Source organism: Felis catus, chromosome B3 (genome assembly GCF_018350175.1).
Source record: "Felis catus isolate Fca126 chromosome B3, F.catus_Fca126_mat1.0, whole genome shotgun sequence".
Taxonomy (NCBI): domain Eukaryota; kingdom Metazoa; phylum Chordata; class Mammalia; order Carnivora; family Felidae; genus Felis; species Felis catus.
The window spans coordinates 68967594-68986437 of NC_058373.1; the positions used below are offsets into that span (position 1 = coordinate 68967594).

The 18844-nt window shown below is 44.5% G+C and overlaps 1 protein-coding gene across 1 annotated transcript in view; it reads left to right on the plus strand.

Moving 5' to 3' along the window:
• Window positions 1-18844, plus strand: part of RYR3 (ryanodine receptor 3) — a 455720-nt gene that overhangs the window by 240001 nt on the left and 196875 nt on the right. Inside the window, exons 22-28 of the mRNA XM_045059588.1 lie at window positions 4674-4778; window positions 6616-6719; window positions 6986-7069; window positions 8738-8897; window positions 10257-10404; window positions 11275-11480; window positions 12064-12238. Of these exons, the coding sequence (XP_044915523.1) occupies window positions 4674-4778; window positions 6616-6719; window positions 6986-7069; window positions 8738-8897; window positions 10257-10404; window positions 11275-11480; window positions 12064-12238 (982 nt within the window). The remainder of the gene's footprint in view (window positions 1-4673; window positions 4779-6615; window positions 6720-6985; window positions 7070-8737; window positions 8898-10256; window positions 10405-11274; window positions 11481-12063; window positions 12239-18844) is intronic.

Below are 18844 nucleotides of genomic sequence, written 5' to 3' on the forward strand. Positions count from 1 at the left end.
TTTACCCAAAGGATACCAAAATGCTAATTCAAAGGGGTACCTGCACCCTGATGTTGATAGCAGCATTGTCTATAAGAGCCAAATTATGGGTCATTATTCAGCCATAAAAATAATGAAATCTTGCCATTTGGACAGCTGGATGGAGCTAGAGAGTATTATGCTAAGGTAAATAAGTCAGAGAAAGACAAATACCGTATGATCTTACTCATACATGGAAATGAAGAAAACAAATGGGTGAAGGGGGAAAAAGAGAAAGGAAAACCAAGAACCAAATTCTTAACTACATAGAACAAACTGATGGTCACTAGAGGAGAGGTGGGTGCGGGCACGGGTTAAATAGGTAATGGGGATTAAGGCTTACACTTGGGGTGAGCACCAGGTGTTGTATGGAAGTGTTGAATCATTGTACACCTGAAACTAATATTATGCTGTTAACTGGAATTTAAACTTCAAAACAACAGAGGTGGTGATAAATATTCTCTTGTGGCTGGATACTTGGAGGAGGCAGAGTGTGTAGGAGAAGAGTTGGAAATAAAACTGAAAGAAATGAGGTGGTATATATGAGGGGAAGGTGCTGATAAACGGACATTTTCTTTGCCTTTCCAGGGCCTCTTTTGAGAGGGACACACTCACAGGCTTATGACATGGGGCATAAACAACAGCTTTGAGTATTTCCTCCACACTGGTGCTATTCATATCACTATTCTCATTGTTAGGGAAAAATAAATGCAATGGGGTCTTGTCTCTGAGGCACAAAGGGTTAGTAGTTTTTGGAAATATAGCTCTTTTGACCTGTAGAAGGTCTCCAGCATGTTATTTTCCCATAATATTCATGTGACCCTGTTACATTCAGCTATGCGCGCATGTTCGCGAATTTGCTTCTTACCTCCTGCAGCAAATTCCCATGTGTGAATTCCCATAAAAATTATTGTAAAGCAGCATTTCTCTGCCTGCTTCACAGAGCCTGGTGCGGCACCTTGAAAGTAGTTGGCGTTGAGAAGGTTGATGGGAACCTGGGGAGGAGTTTGTGAGCCAGAGATGATCCTAGAAATCAGATCCTCTGGTTCCTATGTAATCTAGATACGAAGACTGAGGGCCAAAGAATGAAACTAGCTTTTGCATGGATGCAAGGCCACTAGGGCCCTAGTGAGGAAAGAGCATGAACGTGGTACATACTTGTCTGTGCCACCCCTCACTAAATAATCAGAAATGTGTGGTAGGAAGGGCTTCCTGGAAGAAGTGGGCCTCAAAAAAAGGGGGGGGGGTGTTTTGATGAGGGTGGGAAGGAGGGCTTGACCAAAGAGTGGAAAGAGTGTCTAAACATGCAGAACTGAAGATTTGAAAATTGAAGATCGCAGACAAATCAACAGGCCAGAAAAACCTTTGATGTCAGGACCCAAAACTGAATTTGTATGGACCTTGGAACTAGGGACTTGTTCCCAGGAAATCAAATCATAGGGAAGTTCTCTTTGGAAAGGTACAATTTATTATCTCGAAGGAGACCTTATAATTTTTTAGAACCTACTATTCTGTGAAATTATTATCAAAGGAGAAGTTAAACATATATATGGAGAGTCAACTCCATTTTCCCTGGAGCATGGTAACCAGTTTGTAGACCAAATATTGCTGACTGGAGCCCTGTCCTTAGGCACTAACAGTACCCAGGGCTTGAAGCACCCCAGCCCCTGGCTGAACACAGGCAAAAAGGAGTCCGACTCCAGGCAGCCCAATCCCAGACACCCTAAGGCAGTTAGCAAGCCAGCATTACTCTGCCCCAGGTAGTAACCAATTGAGGTCACTGAAACTATGATTTGGGGTACTTGTGGGGCCTTGTTCCACACTGTCTCCCACATTGGTTCCTCCCACATGGAAATCCCTTTGCAGTCCATGATCTCCTAAGGAAAACCTAGTTTAAACAGATTCTCTGGGTTTACCAACAAAGCCCAAATACAGTTATAATTTGTTGGCTAATAATTTTCCCCATTTTGCTCCTTATTGAAACATCATGCCACTTATTAAGGTCGCCCTTTTGATAATTGCATTAAGTTGATTTTTAATGGCTTTAGTTGAAAGTCAAATAGTGATTATAACGCATAGTTTAAATATGTTACTGCAATTTTCCTCCATGATCTCATATACATCACTTACTTGATACACGTTTTGTTTTTGTTTTTTTTACCAAAAGCAATTTTTATCCAGAAGCTACCGTGCCTCAAAAGAAAAACAAAATCAGGATTTTTGTAAATAGTGGAAATACTAATAACCATTGTCATAGAGGGGGCATTGCAAGGGCCAGGCAGGTGATACAGAAGTGAAGTATGTCAAGTGCACAAGCCCTCAGAAACTGCTTCTCAGCTCCAGCTGATGGTTACCAGGCAAAAGTGTGGGTCCAGTGTTTGTGATCTTCCAAGCAAACTAGATATCTGAATTTTTACATGAAATCTCCCATTGCTTAAAAGTTGTCAATGGATAAACGTGGGAATAAGACCTATTATTGTTATTGCTGCAGAAGCAGTAATAGTAAATTTTAAAACATAGGAGGAAGGAAAGGAGAAAAAACTTGGGCCCCCAGTTGTATGACCTTTGTGGAGAGATATGAGCAAAGTGCCAGGAAACCATGGAGAAACTCTCCGTGAAGGTAATTGGGGAAGACTTCCCAAAGGTGGGACGTTTGAGCTAAATTGAGAAGGATGGATACTGAGGGTGTTGGGATTAAAACCAGAGCTGGACAGCAGTTACAGCAGTAAAAACAGATTTTAGTTAGGAGCTACATAAATAGGGGAAGAGGATCTCCAGTGTAGATCTGGGCTCGGTTCTGAATACAACAAGAACAACCGGGGCTTTAGAGCCAAGGAGAGCAAGATGGGGAGATGGGGAGAGCCAATGGAAGAGAAATTACTAAGAGAAGCATCAGCGGTTGGGATGGATTCTTATTAAACTGACCTCCCAGGATTCTGTCTGTAGGCAGGCCACAGTGATCTGATATCACCTGGAAGATGGTGAGGGAGAAGGAAATTCCATCAGACAAGGAAGTAGGTGGAGGGCTGTTCCATTATCAAGGGTGGTGGATTCTCACCAAACTGATTTAGAAGGATACTTTCTCCAACTGGGGTCTTGAGACCAAGGCCCAAGGATAGAGCCTAGCTGGAAAAAAGGGCTCAGAGACCCCCATCTGGAGCCTGGTCTAGGAGAATGTCTTTGTCATCTGCTCTGTGGTGTAGAGGGGTGTGTGTGTGTGTGTGTGTGTGTGTGTGTGCACGCGCGCACACATTTTATGTGTATCATTGGGAAAATTGATAAAGGTGAAAACTGTATATGCAAAGACACAACTGTGAAACAGTGTGATCTTTTGCAGTAATTTCAAAGGTTGGCAAGGATGTGTTTGTGAGGACATGGTGGAAAAACTGAAGGAGGACACTCAATACTTGGTTAACACATCTAGTCCGTGTCTTAGGAGTTCAAGGAACACTTGCAGACACCCAGGAAGAAAGTGTTTTGATGTGATTTTATTGTAGACTCTTCACTCTGGTCACAATGCGGAGGGTAGATTGGTCAGGAGTTAGGGGGACCAACTGTGAGGGTCTTGCAATGGTCCAAAGAGAAAATAATGAGGTTGAGTGATTAGAGGTGGAAGCCTTTCAAAAAGATGCTTCAAAAATGAACATGATTGGGGCACCTGGGTGGTGCAGTCGGTTAAGCGTCTGACTTCAGCCAGGTCACGATCTCGTGGTCCGGGAGTTCGAGCCCTGCGTCAGGCTCTGGGCTGATGGCTCAGAGCCTGGAGCCTGTTTCCGATTCTGTGTCTCCCTCTCTCTCTGCCCCTCCCCCGTTCATGCCTGTCTCTCTCTGTCCCCCAAAAAATAAATAAACTTTGGAAAAAAATAGCATACTTTAAAAAAAAAAATGAACATGATCAGCGGCATTTGTGTGGCTCAGTCAGCTAAGCGTCCTACTCTTGATTTCAGCTCAGATCTTGATCTTCAGGGTCATGAGTTCACAACCTACATTGGGCTCCATGCTGGGTGTGAAAACTACATTAAAAAAAATGAACATGATTGATTTTGTGATTGATCCAATGGGGCTGGGGGTCCAAGTAATACCCCAGAGGGAAGACACTAGGATGACTTCTAGACTCGAAGCAATGGTGGACCACTAAACAAAAAGAGAAAAACAGAAAGAGAAAAGGTTTTGAAGGAAAGAAATGATTTCAGTTTTGAATGGTATATTGGGTTTACTTAGTGGGAAAATCCTGCAGGCAGCTGGAACTGTAAGTCTGAACTTCAGGAGAGACCATGACTGGAGACATACGCACTGAAGAGTGATCATCTGTGGCTGGGTGTGATCTCCCAAGGAAAGAGCATAGAGAGAGGGGAAGTGAGGCCCAGGGAAGCATTCACATGTCAAGAACACACAACACAAATATCTCCAAAGAAGATTGAGAAGGGATGGACAAAGGAAGCCCAGAGAGGAAGGAATCTCTGGAAGCATCTGGGTCAAGCAGAGTGGTTTGGAATCGTACAGCCTCTCTTGGGAAGGAGCCTCTGCAAGCAGCCTCTCCTGGGGGACGTGTAGGGAATTCAACTGCGGCACCTCATCCACATAGATTTTATGTTAGATTTCAGTACTGCCGGTTCGTATACTGCTGATTTCACACTTGTTCCTTTTCCTTTTAGGTGGTTTTGCCACCTCACCTAGAGAAGATCCGAGACAGGCTGGCTGAAAACATCCACGAACTTTGGGGAATGAATAAAATAGAGCTTGGCTGGACTTTTGGCAAGGTATGCATTCCAGGGGCCAAGCTGGGGAGGAGGATTGGATTGTCTTGTCACCTGGGGAGGGTTCTTGAAAGACTCGAATGAGGAAGGGAACCGCATGAGCCCAAACTCTCTCCTTCTTACCGCCGTCTGTGTAGCTTTTGCTCCAAGCTTTACTCAGTTATCTAAGCGCAGTCAAGGGTGTGGGGGAGGCCAGCTCTGAGAAGACAGAGCTGGGGGTTCACTTCCCTTCTTACTTGAAAATGGCTTCCTTCATTCGGGGAATATCAGGCACTGTCAGGTGCCTCCTTCAGAACCCTCACATCCCCTTTTCCTATTCAGAAAAAAGCTGTCCTCTCTTCATGGGCGGGGGGGGGGGGGGCGCGAAAAGAGGCTGATTCATTGTTTTGAATAAGAATTTGTTTAATACTGTTTTCAGACATATCACTAAGATTAATAGGCACTCAGGTTACAGAATCTCTTGTGCTAGAAAGCATTTTTCAAAGAGGATGTAAACTGACTTTGTGTTGGGTGATTTGTGTAAGGTCATGTCTGAAGGCATAAGGATAGGTGAGTTCTGAAGCTGCCTATGACCCTGACACCCTCAAATTATGAACATTCCAGCTTAGTTACTGAAAGGGTCCCTGCACTCTAACACTTACTGGTATCGATATAGCTACCATAAAATAGTCTCCTCCTAGATGACTACGTCTCTGCTGTGTGCTTTTATAACGCCACAGACCTCTACTTTAGAGAACTACTCACAGCTGCAATATTACATTTATTATTATGGTTATTTTATTACTATTCTCTACTCCATTAGACTGCATTCTTCATGGGCCTGGGGCTATCCTGGCTCACCACTGAACTCCTAATGTCTAGCTCAGTGCCTACCACATAGCAGACACTTGACAAATGTTTGTTGGATGACTTAATTAGTTAATGTCTGGATCTGTTCAATACTATAGTCGTGAGCCACAAATGCCTACTGAGCACTTGAAATGGGACTGGTCTGAATTGAAATGTGTTGTAGTTATAAAATACACTGGATTTTGAAGACTTGCTGTGAGAAACTACTATAGACTGTCTCAAATGATTTCTTATACTGATGGCTTGCTAAAATGGTAATATTTTTATCGTGGGTTAAATATATTATTTTTCTAAGTTTGTTTATTTATTTTGAGAGAGAGAAAGTGCACATTAGCAGGGGAGGGGAAGAGAGAGAAGGAGAGCGAGAATCCCAAGCAGGCTCTGTGCTGTCAGCAAGAGCCCAATGCAGGCTCGAACTCACAACCCCGTGAGATCATGACCTGAGCCAAAATCAAGGGTCAGATAGTTAACTGATTGAGCCACCTAGGTGCTCCTAAAATATATCATTAGGATTAATTTCACCTGTTTATTTTTGCTCTTTTCATGTGGCTGCTAGACAACTTGAAATTATAAATGTGGTTGACATTTGTGGCTGACTTTATATTTCTGTTGGGACAGTGGTGTCTCCTGGACAGATTGTGTAGTCCCTTATAAAGAATGCTGTCCTGCAGCAACATTATGGTTCCATGAATTTGGGGTAGGCAGGAACATGGCTACCATGTGTAAAATTGTTTCTCTATGAGAGTATGTTCTGAACGCAGACACTTGAGTAGAAACAATCCACAGAGCAGAAGCCGCTGGCAACTTGGGGACGATGTGTGTCATTTGCTAGAGAGAGAGAGATGGTCTATTTGCCTATCAGCAAATAACTGTGTTTGTCTTGCCCTATATGGATTGCCTGGGCCATGTTTCAAAGTGTGTCCTTTTTTGTTTTCCGGGGCAGTGCCTGTTGTCAAAACTTAAATTATGTTTTTCTCATGTTGTCACCTAGACACGGGATGACAATAAAAGACAACACCCCTGTCTTGTGGAGTTTTCAAAGCTGCCTGAAACTGAGAAGAATTATAACCTACAAATGTCAACAGAAACCTTAAAGTGAGTGCTGAACCGAATTGAATGTGGACTAAACAGTGAGTGGGTGATTTAATGCCTTATAACGACACTGTAAAGGTATGTCTCTTGCCTTGAAAACATGACGCATTCTGATAAATGAGTGGAGATGGTGATTCTTCATGCCACTGAAGGACTTAGCATAGTAAATAACACATACACCATGGTTGTTGATCAGCTCAGATGCAGGTTAGGGTTCTTGCTGTCTTTTAGCAAGTTGACCCTTCTCCTCTCCCTCTGCTACATCACAGAACCCTTCTGGCCCTGGGGTGCCACATTGCTCACGTTAATCCAGCTGCTGGGGAGGATCTCAAGAAAGTCAAGTTGCCTAAAAAGTAAGTGATTTTTTTAATGATCGAAAACTTTCATGCTTCAGTCTGAATTTTTTAACTGGGAGGATGGGAGGCCCGTGGGCAAAGGCAGGTGATGGCCCCAGATCCATGCCAGCACTGGCAGGGCACGGTTCTCCCAGTTGCTTCGACTGTACTGTAAACCCAGACAGAAGTCTGCTGAAATATGAGTGTTTCCAAGCTTTCCCTCTTTTTGCTCCTTCACCTGGGACCTACGCTACTATTGTTACTTCTGAGCCGGGAGGTGCGACACTCAGAAGGTTACACAGCCTTCGGTCTGTAAGAATAGCAGTTGGCACAGGAGCTCAAAAATGGTTGGTAGCCACAGAAAAGACTCACTCCTCTGGCATTGGGCCAGCCTGATAATTCCTTTGTGGAAACGGTTGTCTCTGCCAAGATTTAATTCGGCCCCTAAATCTATGTCCTATGCTCTCTCTCATCCGTACATTCCTGGAGAGTCACATGTTCTCACACATTCAGATACGCGCTCATGGCACATTCTCGCGCTCAACTGCTTGCTCACCCTCACGTGCACCAGCCTTGGGTGCGTGTGCATTCACACACAGGTGTCCCAGTTACTTAGGAGCCAAGGCAATGCCAGCTTTAATCAAATGTTTCTCTTCCCCATCTTCCCTGTGAAACTCCTAAGCTGCCAAGCCTCACTCTCAAAGGCAACTCCAGGTACAGAGCCTGCCGACCAGACTGCTGGGGTCAGTGCTCAACAGCCAGCACATGTTGACTCTGCCCAAGATCAGGCATCCCAAGAAGGTAGATGAGGGGCAGTATTTAATGCCTGTAGCAGACCGTGCCTCTCACACTGCTCAGCAGTTCCTGTGTAGAGGAAGTTCCTGGTCTATAAGTCATCACATTCAGGTTCTGGCTTTGATCTGGACATTCGGTGTCCCTGGGGCCATCAGCGCCTCCAGACTCCCGTTCCTACGTGGCTATGATCAGCTGTTCTCCTTGAGAGTCACTCCACCGTGTACCCTGGTCCTCTCCATTCATGCCACACATCTACCGGGCCTCATACTCCGCTTTTTCCCATCTTCACATTATCTACTAAATTACAGACCATTGAGGCTGTGGCTCCTGGACCGAAGAGCAAACCATGAAGGTCACCTCAAGCTCTCACATTGTCTGATGTCCTGACTTTTTGTTTAATTCCCAAAGTAAAGGTTTAGCTTTCTAAGATGGAATGTTTATTCTCTACTAATTTATAAGAAACCATTTGGCTCAAGGTCCTGTCCTTGCCAATCTAGTTGTAACCCTTTCTGTTTTGGAAGTGAGTTGAAGGAGCTGTCGGTAACACCACGGCACACTGAATGTGCCCCTCATTTGTCAGGCATTTGTAGCCCCTCATTTGTAGCTTTCTTAGAAATAAGGCTGGGTTTGCACTGACCATCCACTTTGCCCAGCAGTTTGTGTCATCTGTGACGTGCATTGGCAAAAAGGGTGGTGGATTAGGGGCTTCATCTAAGGACTTGCAATAGAGCTGGACAATTCATTCTACCAAAGGGTAGAACCTGAGACTGTAGCCTTATTTTCATGGCATTCTTACCATGTGTTGCTGGTCTAAAATCTGGTGTGGGTCTAAGATCTGGAATATACACACGTGTATATATATATAGAAGTATATGTTTTGTTTACTTATAGCTATATGATGTCCAATGGCTACAAGCCAGCCCCTTTGGATTTGTCTGATGTGAAGCTATTACCTCCTCAAGAAATTTTGGTGGATAAGCTTGCAGAAAATGCACATAATGTTTGGGCCAAAGACAGAATAAAACAAGGATGGACCTATGGCATCCAACAGGTGAGAAGTACTAAGTAAGCCTGCTGGAAAAACTAGGAGATGTGATCATCCATCAAAATGCCATTTTGCGTTGGTGGGTATTAGATTGGAAGATGGAAGTTGCCCTTGCACTCTGTCCGTCATGCCTCAGTGCATTCATTATTTATAGAATCACGGGACTGGATGGGATTTGTAATGGTCACACTGACATTAACTCCAGGCATAATTCCAATTTTGTAGAAATGAATAGGCTTACCTTTCCTTTGTTAATCTGGCTCACTTGCGATCATGTTCCCTGTGTGTGTGCCCACTGGCTGCATCTTGCCTCATTCCCTATCTTTTTTGTTGGCATTGTGGAGAGCTGAGCTTTTATGCCACTCTCCAAGGCCAAGGTAAGCTTTCCACAATTCAGCATTACAGCTCAGAAGTGTTTCTGGGTCAGTCCCAGGCATCTACCACTGAAGGTGAAAAGGAGGGGAGCCCAGCTCAGGAGAGGGGCAAACCAGCCTGCCAAGAAGCCTGTGCCCCTTACCTTAGCCTCTGCCCACAATTCGTGGGCAGAGTCCTTGGCTTGCACAGGAGATAGCCCCAGAATCAGGGCCTGGCAAGGAATTAGATGGAATTTAGAGACAAACCATCTCTCCTTTAGTGTTCTTTCATTTCCTTAAGTATCCAGGGTACCATCAGGGAAGGTCAGGGAAGGTACACGTGTTTATTTATGCCTGAGTCTCCAAATCTGCACATGTCTGGAAGCCAAGAAGACCACAACTATGGAAACCATGGCAGAATGGGGTAAGGGAGACTCAAAACAGCATGGTAGGCATATTTGTTGATGATGACTTATCACCGCAGTCATTGGCTGTTGTGTTCTTAGTACTCCCTAAGGAACTGAGGAGGTCTCCAATACAAATGTGTGCCTTCTATAATTACATGGACCCACTGTGGCACTGCCACCTTTTCTGATGCTTCTCTGTGAATGTAGGTATTTATCTATCTTGTTTCTCTGTTAAGAGACTGTTGTGAGGAGACTCTAATGGTTTGAATCAAGGCATGATCTTCCACAGGGGAATAACTAGGTGAATCCCCACCTGCCTTGCCTTGGGAGTAGAGGTTTCTAACCAATTTCAGGATACTTCACTTTATTCACAGCCTGGCATTATTAAAATGTGTTTTTAATAGCAGAAACTTGCCATTTATATTCATTTAATCCTGAAGAGAAGTAGTAAATGAGTATATTGCTAAATATCAAGGTGCTGGGGGGAGGGCTGGTGGACGGATATGAGGAAGCCGGGATGGTGGCTCAGAACATATAAGGTGGACAAGCTCTTGGTAAAGACGAAATGTATTTTCTCAGAACCTCTTTTGTCTGGCTTGATGTAGGATTTGAAGAACAAAAGAAATCCCCGGCTGGTGCCGTACGCATTACTGGATGAGCGTACGAAGAAGTCCAATAGGGACAGCCTTCGTGAAGCTGTTCGCACATTTGTTGGTTATGGCTATAACATTGAGCCGTCAGACCAAGAACTAGGTAACGAGTTGAGATTGTTCATTCTGGTCCCAGACGACTGAAATGTTATTTCTGCAGAAATGCTGACTTTGAAGAAGTCTAACATGTACTCTTAGAAACGATATTGGTACCAAAGAGCACTAAACAGAATGGTGTATTTTAACAAGAGAGGGGAGGAGGAAGGAGAAAGAACCATGTTTAAACTGTGTGATGAGTTTGTATGGTGAGCACTTCTGTGACCCAGTCCCAGAGGGAATAAGCGATCCTCCAGCATAGCTGAGCTTTTGGGGATATTTAGTCACAAAACCGAGAAATCTTTATTTCTCTTACTTACCAAACATGTGACTCTCAGCTTACTTTTGGGCCAGGTCATCTCATCTCTAAATTGACTTCTACAACTCATTAAAATCACCAGCCCACAACTGATGAACATGTCATTGGGATCCCAAACCCAATGAGGGACTAGAGGCAAATTAGGTCACTATTATAAGTAATGAAGAGGATGGGTTTGGAGTAAGACAGACCTGGGTTCATATCCTTACTTTCCTCCGTTTATTGGCTCTGTGACTTTGAACAAGTAAACCTTTCTAAGCCTCAGTTTTTCATCTGTGGAATGAAGAGCGTATTAACTGACCTCATAGAATTGTTGCTGGATATCATTTCTAAAGGATCTACCAGAAAGTAGTCACTCAGTGAATGTACCTTGTATTCTGATTAGTATATGATGATCATGGTGATGATTGTATTAAGAACAAAATGCCATGTTGGGTAGCAGGAGGTCTGTCAGTCTTTGTTGTTGTGCAATTCCTGTAAGGAATGCTACCTAATTATTAAAGGCCTGTGTTCTCTCTTTACTTCCTGTCCCCTCTACTCCTTTCCTTCTCACAATAGCTGACCCAGCTGTGGAGAAAGTCAGCATAGATAAAATTCGATTTTTCCGGGTAGAGCGGTCTTACGCAGTGAGATCTGGAAAGTGGTATTTTGAGTTTGAGGTGGTGACTGGAGGAGACATGCGCGTTGGCTGGGCCAGGCCGGGCTGTCGGCCCGACGTTGAGCTGGGAGCCGATGATCAAGCCTTTGTGTTTGAAGGCAGCAGGGTGAGTCTGGGTCGTGTCCACGTGTCCCCAGAGTTTTTCTTCTCCAAACATTTCCTTAGCAATTGGAAGTTCTGAGTGTCTGAATCTCTGGCTTCAAAGTGAGTCACCACCGTCACTGGCTAATTTAGGTCATTGAGTGATCATTACCTAGTGATCGTCACTTTGCTTTTTGCTCTGGTATAGGGGAAGACTATATGCCCAAGTTCCTTTCTGTAACTTCCATACCTGCCCTTGAACTTGAGCCCATTGCCTCCATTCTGAAGGAGGTTCCCAGAACACACTGCAGCTAGTATGTGAGGAAATCTTACCACTTTGTCCTCAAGAGAGTTCTGTTTGCTGTCATAGCTGATTGGGTGTTGGGAGACTCTGGCTACCTTTTCTGATGAGCCTATGTAACTTGGTTTCATTTATTTGTAAGACAGATCATTCCTCCCCGTGAGTTGTCCCTGGTAGAGAGGTGAGTACTTTGTAGAGGCCAGGTACCACTACCAGTTAGGAGAAATTGCTCATGGAGGCATTTCTTTAGCTGCATGGGGGCTTTTAGGACCTCCAGTTCTCTAAGCTCTGGAGTCTTATTTCCTAGGGCCAGCGTTGGCATCAAGGCAGTGGGTATTTTGGACGTACGTGGCAGCCAGGAGATGTGGTTGGATGTATGATTAACCTTGATGATGCTTCAATGATCTTCACACTGAATGGGGAGCTGCTGATTACCAACAAAGGCTCTGAACTTGCCTTCGCTGATTATGAGATTGAGAATGGTAAGTCTACCATCTCCCCCTCCCTCCCCGTTCCAGCTCCATGAGTTCAGGGAAAGTCCAGGGAGAGCTGGGTGAGCTCATCTGCCTCCTTATTTAGGGTGGGCCATTCTTTACATATTTAAAACCCTGGTGGTGAAGACTAACCCATTTACTGTCATTTTTGAAGAGTCAAGAGCATGGCAATAGTTAGTATAAATATCAGTTCTGAACTTCCACATAAATTAAGAAGCTCTCCTGTGATTCCCTGTCCTGCGGCATGGCATGTTAAAGTTTCCCAGCGTTACAAACGAAATGCTAATTGCGTGTGGACTCATGTCCCTAGCAGAATAGAAAACACAGTGAATTAAAGAATTGTCCTTTCATTCTGATTTGAAATGTCAGTCTGCATGTTTGTGTAATTGAACTTGATGCTTTGATGAGAACCATTGAAACACAAAAGTTGGGCGTAGCTGTTCCCTTGAATGAAATATAATTTATTTTGAAATTCAAACATGCTCTGAAACCCAAGCACAGTTGCACTTATTAAAGGCCCTGAATAGACGTCAGTCAGAACGGCGCTTCCAGCTACATAAAGGAGCAATTGGCGCTTACTTCCTGTCTGTTTCACTACGTCATATGCAAATGTTGGCTGCATATAGGAGAAGGAGCACTGGACTCTGAGTCAGCTTGACTCGCTCCTAACAAGCTGTGGCTCCCAGAGAGTCTCGGCTTGACGTCTCTGGGCTTCGCTGTCTTCGTCTATACCAGACAAACAGACGGTAAGAAGTTCCAACATCCTTCCTGGGTATAAAATTCTACAGCAGTGACTTAGTGCCCGCTGTACGTACATCCCTATGCTTGGCACTGTGTCACTGCCATCTTCATGACAGATGGGGATGAGGCGGAGTAGTCGAGAAGGTGGGAGGCCACTCTCCTCTCGTCTCTGCTGCTCTCCACTTAGGACATCTTGGGTGGACTTAAACTTCATCTCCCTCTCTCTAAATGACGAGGGCTCCGGCTGGCTCTAAATTTCCAACACTATACAAAAAGAAACCTTTTTCACCAAGAAAGCTAAAAAGAATAGAACTACATAGGTGAGAGCAGCAGAAATATGTGTCACTGTATATATATAATAAATAAATATTCTCTACTTGCAGAGTTTTTAACAATCTCTACTAAGAGTTTTTTTTTAAACAATTCTCTACTAACAGAGTTTCTATAAGTCACTCTCATGATTTTTTATGGACACCTCTTTTCTGTACATAACTGTACTCTAAGAGAACTTCAAAGATTTTTCTAAGAGCCACGTATTTAGGGAAACAGAAAGCTTGCAATTGAGTGTATTTTCCTAGAAAGACAGGATGACTAAAGCCAGGTGGGGTCACATTTTAATGCCTGCCAAAAAGGTTTAAAATCAAGGCCTGAAAGATTCGTGGTTTTGGAGACATTTGGGAAAGAGGTCACCAGCAGAAAGAAATGTTTCTGTGCTGGTTCAGAGGCAAAGCAGAGGAAATGGGGACGTGGACCTGAGGGCAGCGTAGAAGATCCGCCTTCTGACATGGTTCTTAGAAAACAGATACCTGCCTGGTACCCACTACATGCAGTGCTCTCTTCTTGAGGCCAGGAGGAAAAGGAAGAACTAGGAGATTGAGACACATCCCCTAGGAAAGTAGCTCCCTAAGGTAGACAGAGTCCAAGGATGAGGAAACTTGTCCTGGCTCTGCTGTGTATGAAGTAGGGGAGTTTACTTACCTATGAGGCTTTGGCTGCACATAAGGAAGGGATAAGAATCTTGTGTGTTGTGCAGTTAGACGTGAAGTTCAAAGCCTCGCCACTCAAAGTGTGGCCCACTTGTTAGATATGCAGGATCTCAAGCCCCATACCAGGCCTAGTGGACCAGAAACTGGTGGCAACAGACCCCAGTGTTTGCATACAAATTAAAGCATGAAAAGCAGTGGTCCAAAATATATAAAAATGCAAGCCACAGCAGTGTTAAGGGGCTCATTTTCTAGTTGTAACAATAAATAACACATAACTCTGAAAAGATAATAATTCAAGGCAGTAGGTTAGAAATGGCAAACGATGTCTAATACAGATGGCAATTCCATAAATGCAGTATTAAAACTGGATGTTAAATAAAGAATATGACAGATGCCCACCTCAAAGGAGCCAGGGTGTTCCCCTCTGGGAATATAACTACAGTAATAATAATAGTGTATGAGTAGTGTGAGTAATAGTGTGGGATCCGGAAACTTCAGGAAAGGGTGGGAGAGTTTGGAAAATTTGTGTATGGAATTTATAAAAGACAAAACTGGAAAGATAGAGAAGGTACAGAGGACAGTCTCAAATACCAAGATTTGGTATTTACATTCAAGAAATTTGTGCTGTCTAATCTGGGCCAAGCACCCTTGGACTTCACTCTCTGGGGCATGGGAGCTGTTGGAGGCTTTCAGCAGAGGAATACTGGAAAGAAGAGGGATGTTTGAGGGTAACTTTGCTTTTAGAGATCATCTGTGTTGTATTGAAAAAAATGCCTCCTAGACCCTTTGTGTACAGGGACATGATCTGACCTTCAGAATAACAAAGTCTATTATTAGCGAGCTATTTTATAATACAATTGTACATATTCACATATTATGCTCTATTATTGTATTGCACTTTAATAACACAGAGACAAGGTTAATTGGAAGGCTCTTTCATTTCTGTGATGGCTCAGGAGTCTGAAGAAGGACAGTTGAAAGGAAGTCGCCATGCCATTCTTTGATAATAATAGTCCAGAGGCCTAGAATAGCCCTTATAGCATCTCTCTGCTCTCTGCATAAAGGGGAAAGAGGCAGCGATTCTTGCCTGGAGCTGTTAGGAAAAGCATCTGTTGAAAACAAAGCATTTTGTACACAGTATCCCTCGTAAAGCAAAATCCCCTATATGCTTCTATTGTGGTCACCAGCCTCCCAGCCTTGATTCAGGCCTTTCCCGAAGTAAGAGTTGTGCTGGTGGGAAGTTTCCAGTCCTTTGGCGAAAGAGTGGGGACAAGCATTCTAATTCATGGCTGTTTTCCTCTGGCTTATTTATAAATTGTTACCTCTGTCCTCTTCTGCATCCTAAGAGTTGATATACTCTTATCTGCCTCATTAGAATTGTCCTCATCATTGTTCCCTACTCTGATCCCTGCCTTGGACCATTACAGCTTTCAGCATTGTCACCTAATAGCATCTGAAAGCTCAGAAGCTTCCCTGGTGAAACCTTTGCGATCAGTGTTCTCTTTTATTCCACTTAGAGGAGAAGAAAATACAATTCTGAACGTCCTGTTAGACCTCAGAATGTGGCGTCTGAATGAGGCTTTACTGCCGGTCCCCTGTGCTGCCTCTCTGCCAGGCACTCCCCTGAGGGACAAACTGCTCCATTAGAGCTTCGGTGTCTGCAGGGACAGCCTCCCAGGCTGTTCCTGCCATTGGCCCATCAGGATTTAACAGATCCCCCAGCTCTGCTGGCAGCTCTTTCCGTAGGTGGCTGATGAAACCTACCTGCGGGAGGCGTCACTGCCAACCACATGCAAGCCACATTGGTGCCAAGGGGCCCCTGCCATTCTCTCTCCAGATGGGTGCTATGGTTCTGAAAGTGATTGGAGCGGGGAACGTGCAGCATTTGCTGCAAGTCTCGTGACTACCTCCGGGCTGTCCTTGGACTCCATCTTCAGGAGGCTTAGCAAGAAATGAAAACGAATGGGTAAAACACATGCTACTGTGGTGAGACTCTCAGAAACACCCAGGAGGGGCCTGGGCACTCATCTAACCAGCTCTTTCCACGATCTTGTTTTTCCTTTACTGTTAGTGAGCTGCTCTCGTGTCTTTCCACAGCTTTAAAATGGATTGACACCGGGGCCATGGTTTAGATTTTCTAGGGAACCAGTTTCTTTCCAAGGTCCTGAATAATTGAAACATGCCCCCCTGGCTCTCCCTCTTTTTAATCACAGAACTAGTCAGGAGGCCTCGTGATACAAAACTTACTGGAACCTGGAGTCCTCGGCAGGATGTAAATGTCTGTGTTCTGGCATTCCTCTCCTGGAACAAGAACTCCATGCATATCCTGGTTCAAGATAAGGCCATGTGCAAGTCTTCTCCTCCGACCTTCTCTAAAACGTTACCACATTGCATCTATGATGCTGCATATGTGGAAGGGCATTTCTTTTCCCCTTTATTTTTCTGTCCACTTACTTCTCCAGTCTCATTTGAAGCTAGGGGTTAACCGAGTTGTGTGCAAAGTACAAACCCTTGTTTGTGAGAGTCATTGCTCACTCGAACGCCATGTGGCCTTACCAAATGGAACTTTTTATCCAGATTTACTCCAGGAAGCCATGTGGCCTCTTCAGAGGTAGCCCTTTTCGTGTAAGGAGCCTACAGTGGTTGGTGGTTGTGGGTCTGCAGTTGCTTTATCTAGAGGCAAACTGCTCAACTACTTAACACTTAGGAAAAGCAAAGAAAAAGTCACAAAGCAAGTTACTATAGATAAGAATTAGAAAGCCAGGCATCCTGGCCTCAGTCCCAATTACTTGCTCTGGACCGCTTCTCTGGCAGCTTTTTTCACATGCTGGCTCTGCATGCTTACCAGGTGACAGACCTCGAGCAAGTTACCCAGTTTGCTAAGCCTCGGTTTCCTGTTCTGCAAAATGGGCATAACAGTGAGCCGAATCAGCAGAGCGCTAAGCCCAGTGCCCAACACCTAGAAAGTATTTGATAAACATTAGCTGTTGTGGTTTATCATCGTCCCCCCCTTATCTACCAGGCAGAATTAGAAAGTTACATGACATTTTAATGCCTCATGAAAAGGACTTTTCAGGGGCGCCTGGGTGGCTCAGTCGGTTAAGCGTCCGACTTCGGCTCAGGTCATGATCTCACGGTCCGTGAGTTCGAGCCCCGCGTCAGGCTCTGTGCTGACAGCTCAGAGCCTGGAGACTGTTTCGGATTCTGTGTCTCCCTCTCTCTCTGACCCTCCCCCGTTCATGCTCTGTCTCTCTCTGTCTCAAAAATAAATAAACGTTAAAAAAAATTTTTTTAAAAAGAAAAGGACTTTTCAGGAATGGAAAGATCATCAACTAGAGCCTCTCAGCCAGGTGGAGAGAACTGATTCGCTGGGTTCAGTTATCAGCTGAATATATCAAGTATTCTTCCCCCGGAGAAAGTGCTGGCACCTTATGAGGATTTATCTTTGCTCTTGGTCCTTTCTCGGTTTTCTGTTTTCTGACCCAAACCTTGGACTTAGCTTCTTTTCTGCTGTTTTGCAGAGCTGTCATGGCTATGCCCACTTGGTCCCGTGAAGGTGCCCAACAGTCTTTCCCCCACTGCTGTCACATCCGTGACCACTGTGGCTATGCCTTCTCTGTTCTGTTCATCTGTCCCCTGTGTAGAGGGCTGTTGCCCTGGAGGGATGGGACTCTGCCCTGGGATATGGCTGCTATTTAAAGCTGGGGCACTCATCCCTTGGAACATTCCCCCCCTTATCTTGCACACTGACTGGCAGCTGACCTATGAGTCAGAATGTGTGGGATCTTGTCCCATTTTGTCACTTGCCCTTCTCATGACCTTGGTCATGTCCATTAGCTCCTCAAGTCTCCAGTTCTGTCCTCAGTAAAGTGCTGTCTGCTTTGCTGGTAGCTTAGGAATGGGGAGAAGCCCAAGCCCCACAGAAAAAAAGGCCTCATGCAAACATTACCTGTTTTCCTTCTGCATGTATCTCCCATTGCCAGTGGGTCTGTGACTAGGAAGTTACTCCTGTGGCTTGAGTTATTCCGAAGTACTCAGCCCCGCTTCTTCCCACTTAGGCTTGTGTGACTACTGCTCGTATGTTCCACCACTCAAGTCAATAGAGAAGACAGGTTTTCTTGAGATGCCCTTTCTCTGCTTACCTCAGGGCTGTGCTGCTTCATGATCATGGCTCCAAGACCGCTACAGTGATGGTTTTTTGGGTTACGTTACCCGCTTTAGCAGAAACCAAAGTGCGGTCATGGGAGCAGCGGTGTTTTACAGCAGAACATTCACTGCTCTCTAGTCCAGTTTTGTCCTGTTTGTATACGCATCTTGGGATCAGGATAGTTTCCTTCCTTTACATCTTCTCATAGTGCAAACCAGAGCCCTCTGTCTCAGTGGGGACCCAAGAAATGTTGCTAATAAGCAATGCTCATTCCACACTGGAATCAGATTTCCGAGGGTTCCTTAATTATAAACATCCCCGTCTGCAGAAAGGAGATGGTTTCCTGTCGCAAAAATGCCAGAAGCATAGAACCTGTTCTGGAGGTTGCATGAGTGGGTGTTATCTGACCTGCACATCTTACCTTCCTAGGGGCCAGGCCACTGGTGTATTCTCAGTCCTCCGTGTGTTGGAGCAGAGGCTCTCTGTATAAACATCACCCTTATTCTGCTAGCATTGTGTTAAAGCTCTTTTATTTGAAATGATATTAAATGGTATCAAATAGTGTCCTAAATGAGTTCGTAGTTTCTTAGCTTGTGCAGGATTCACTTTTCATGTATGTGGCTCGTCTACACAGACACTTTGTGACTTAGGTAATGATACATAAGCATGGACTCTAGGAGTGAATTTTGTCCTTGATGTCTATGGACAAAACCTCTTATT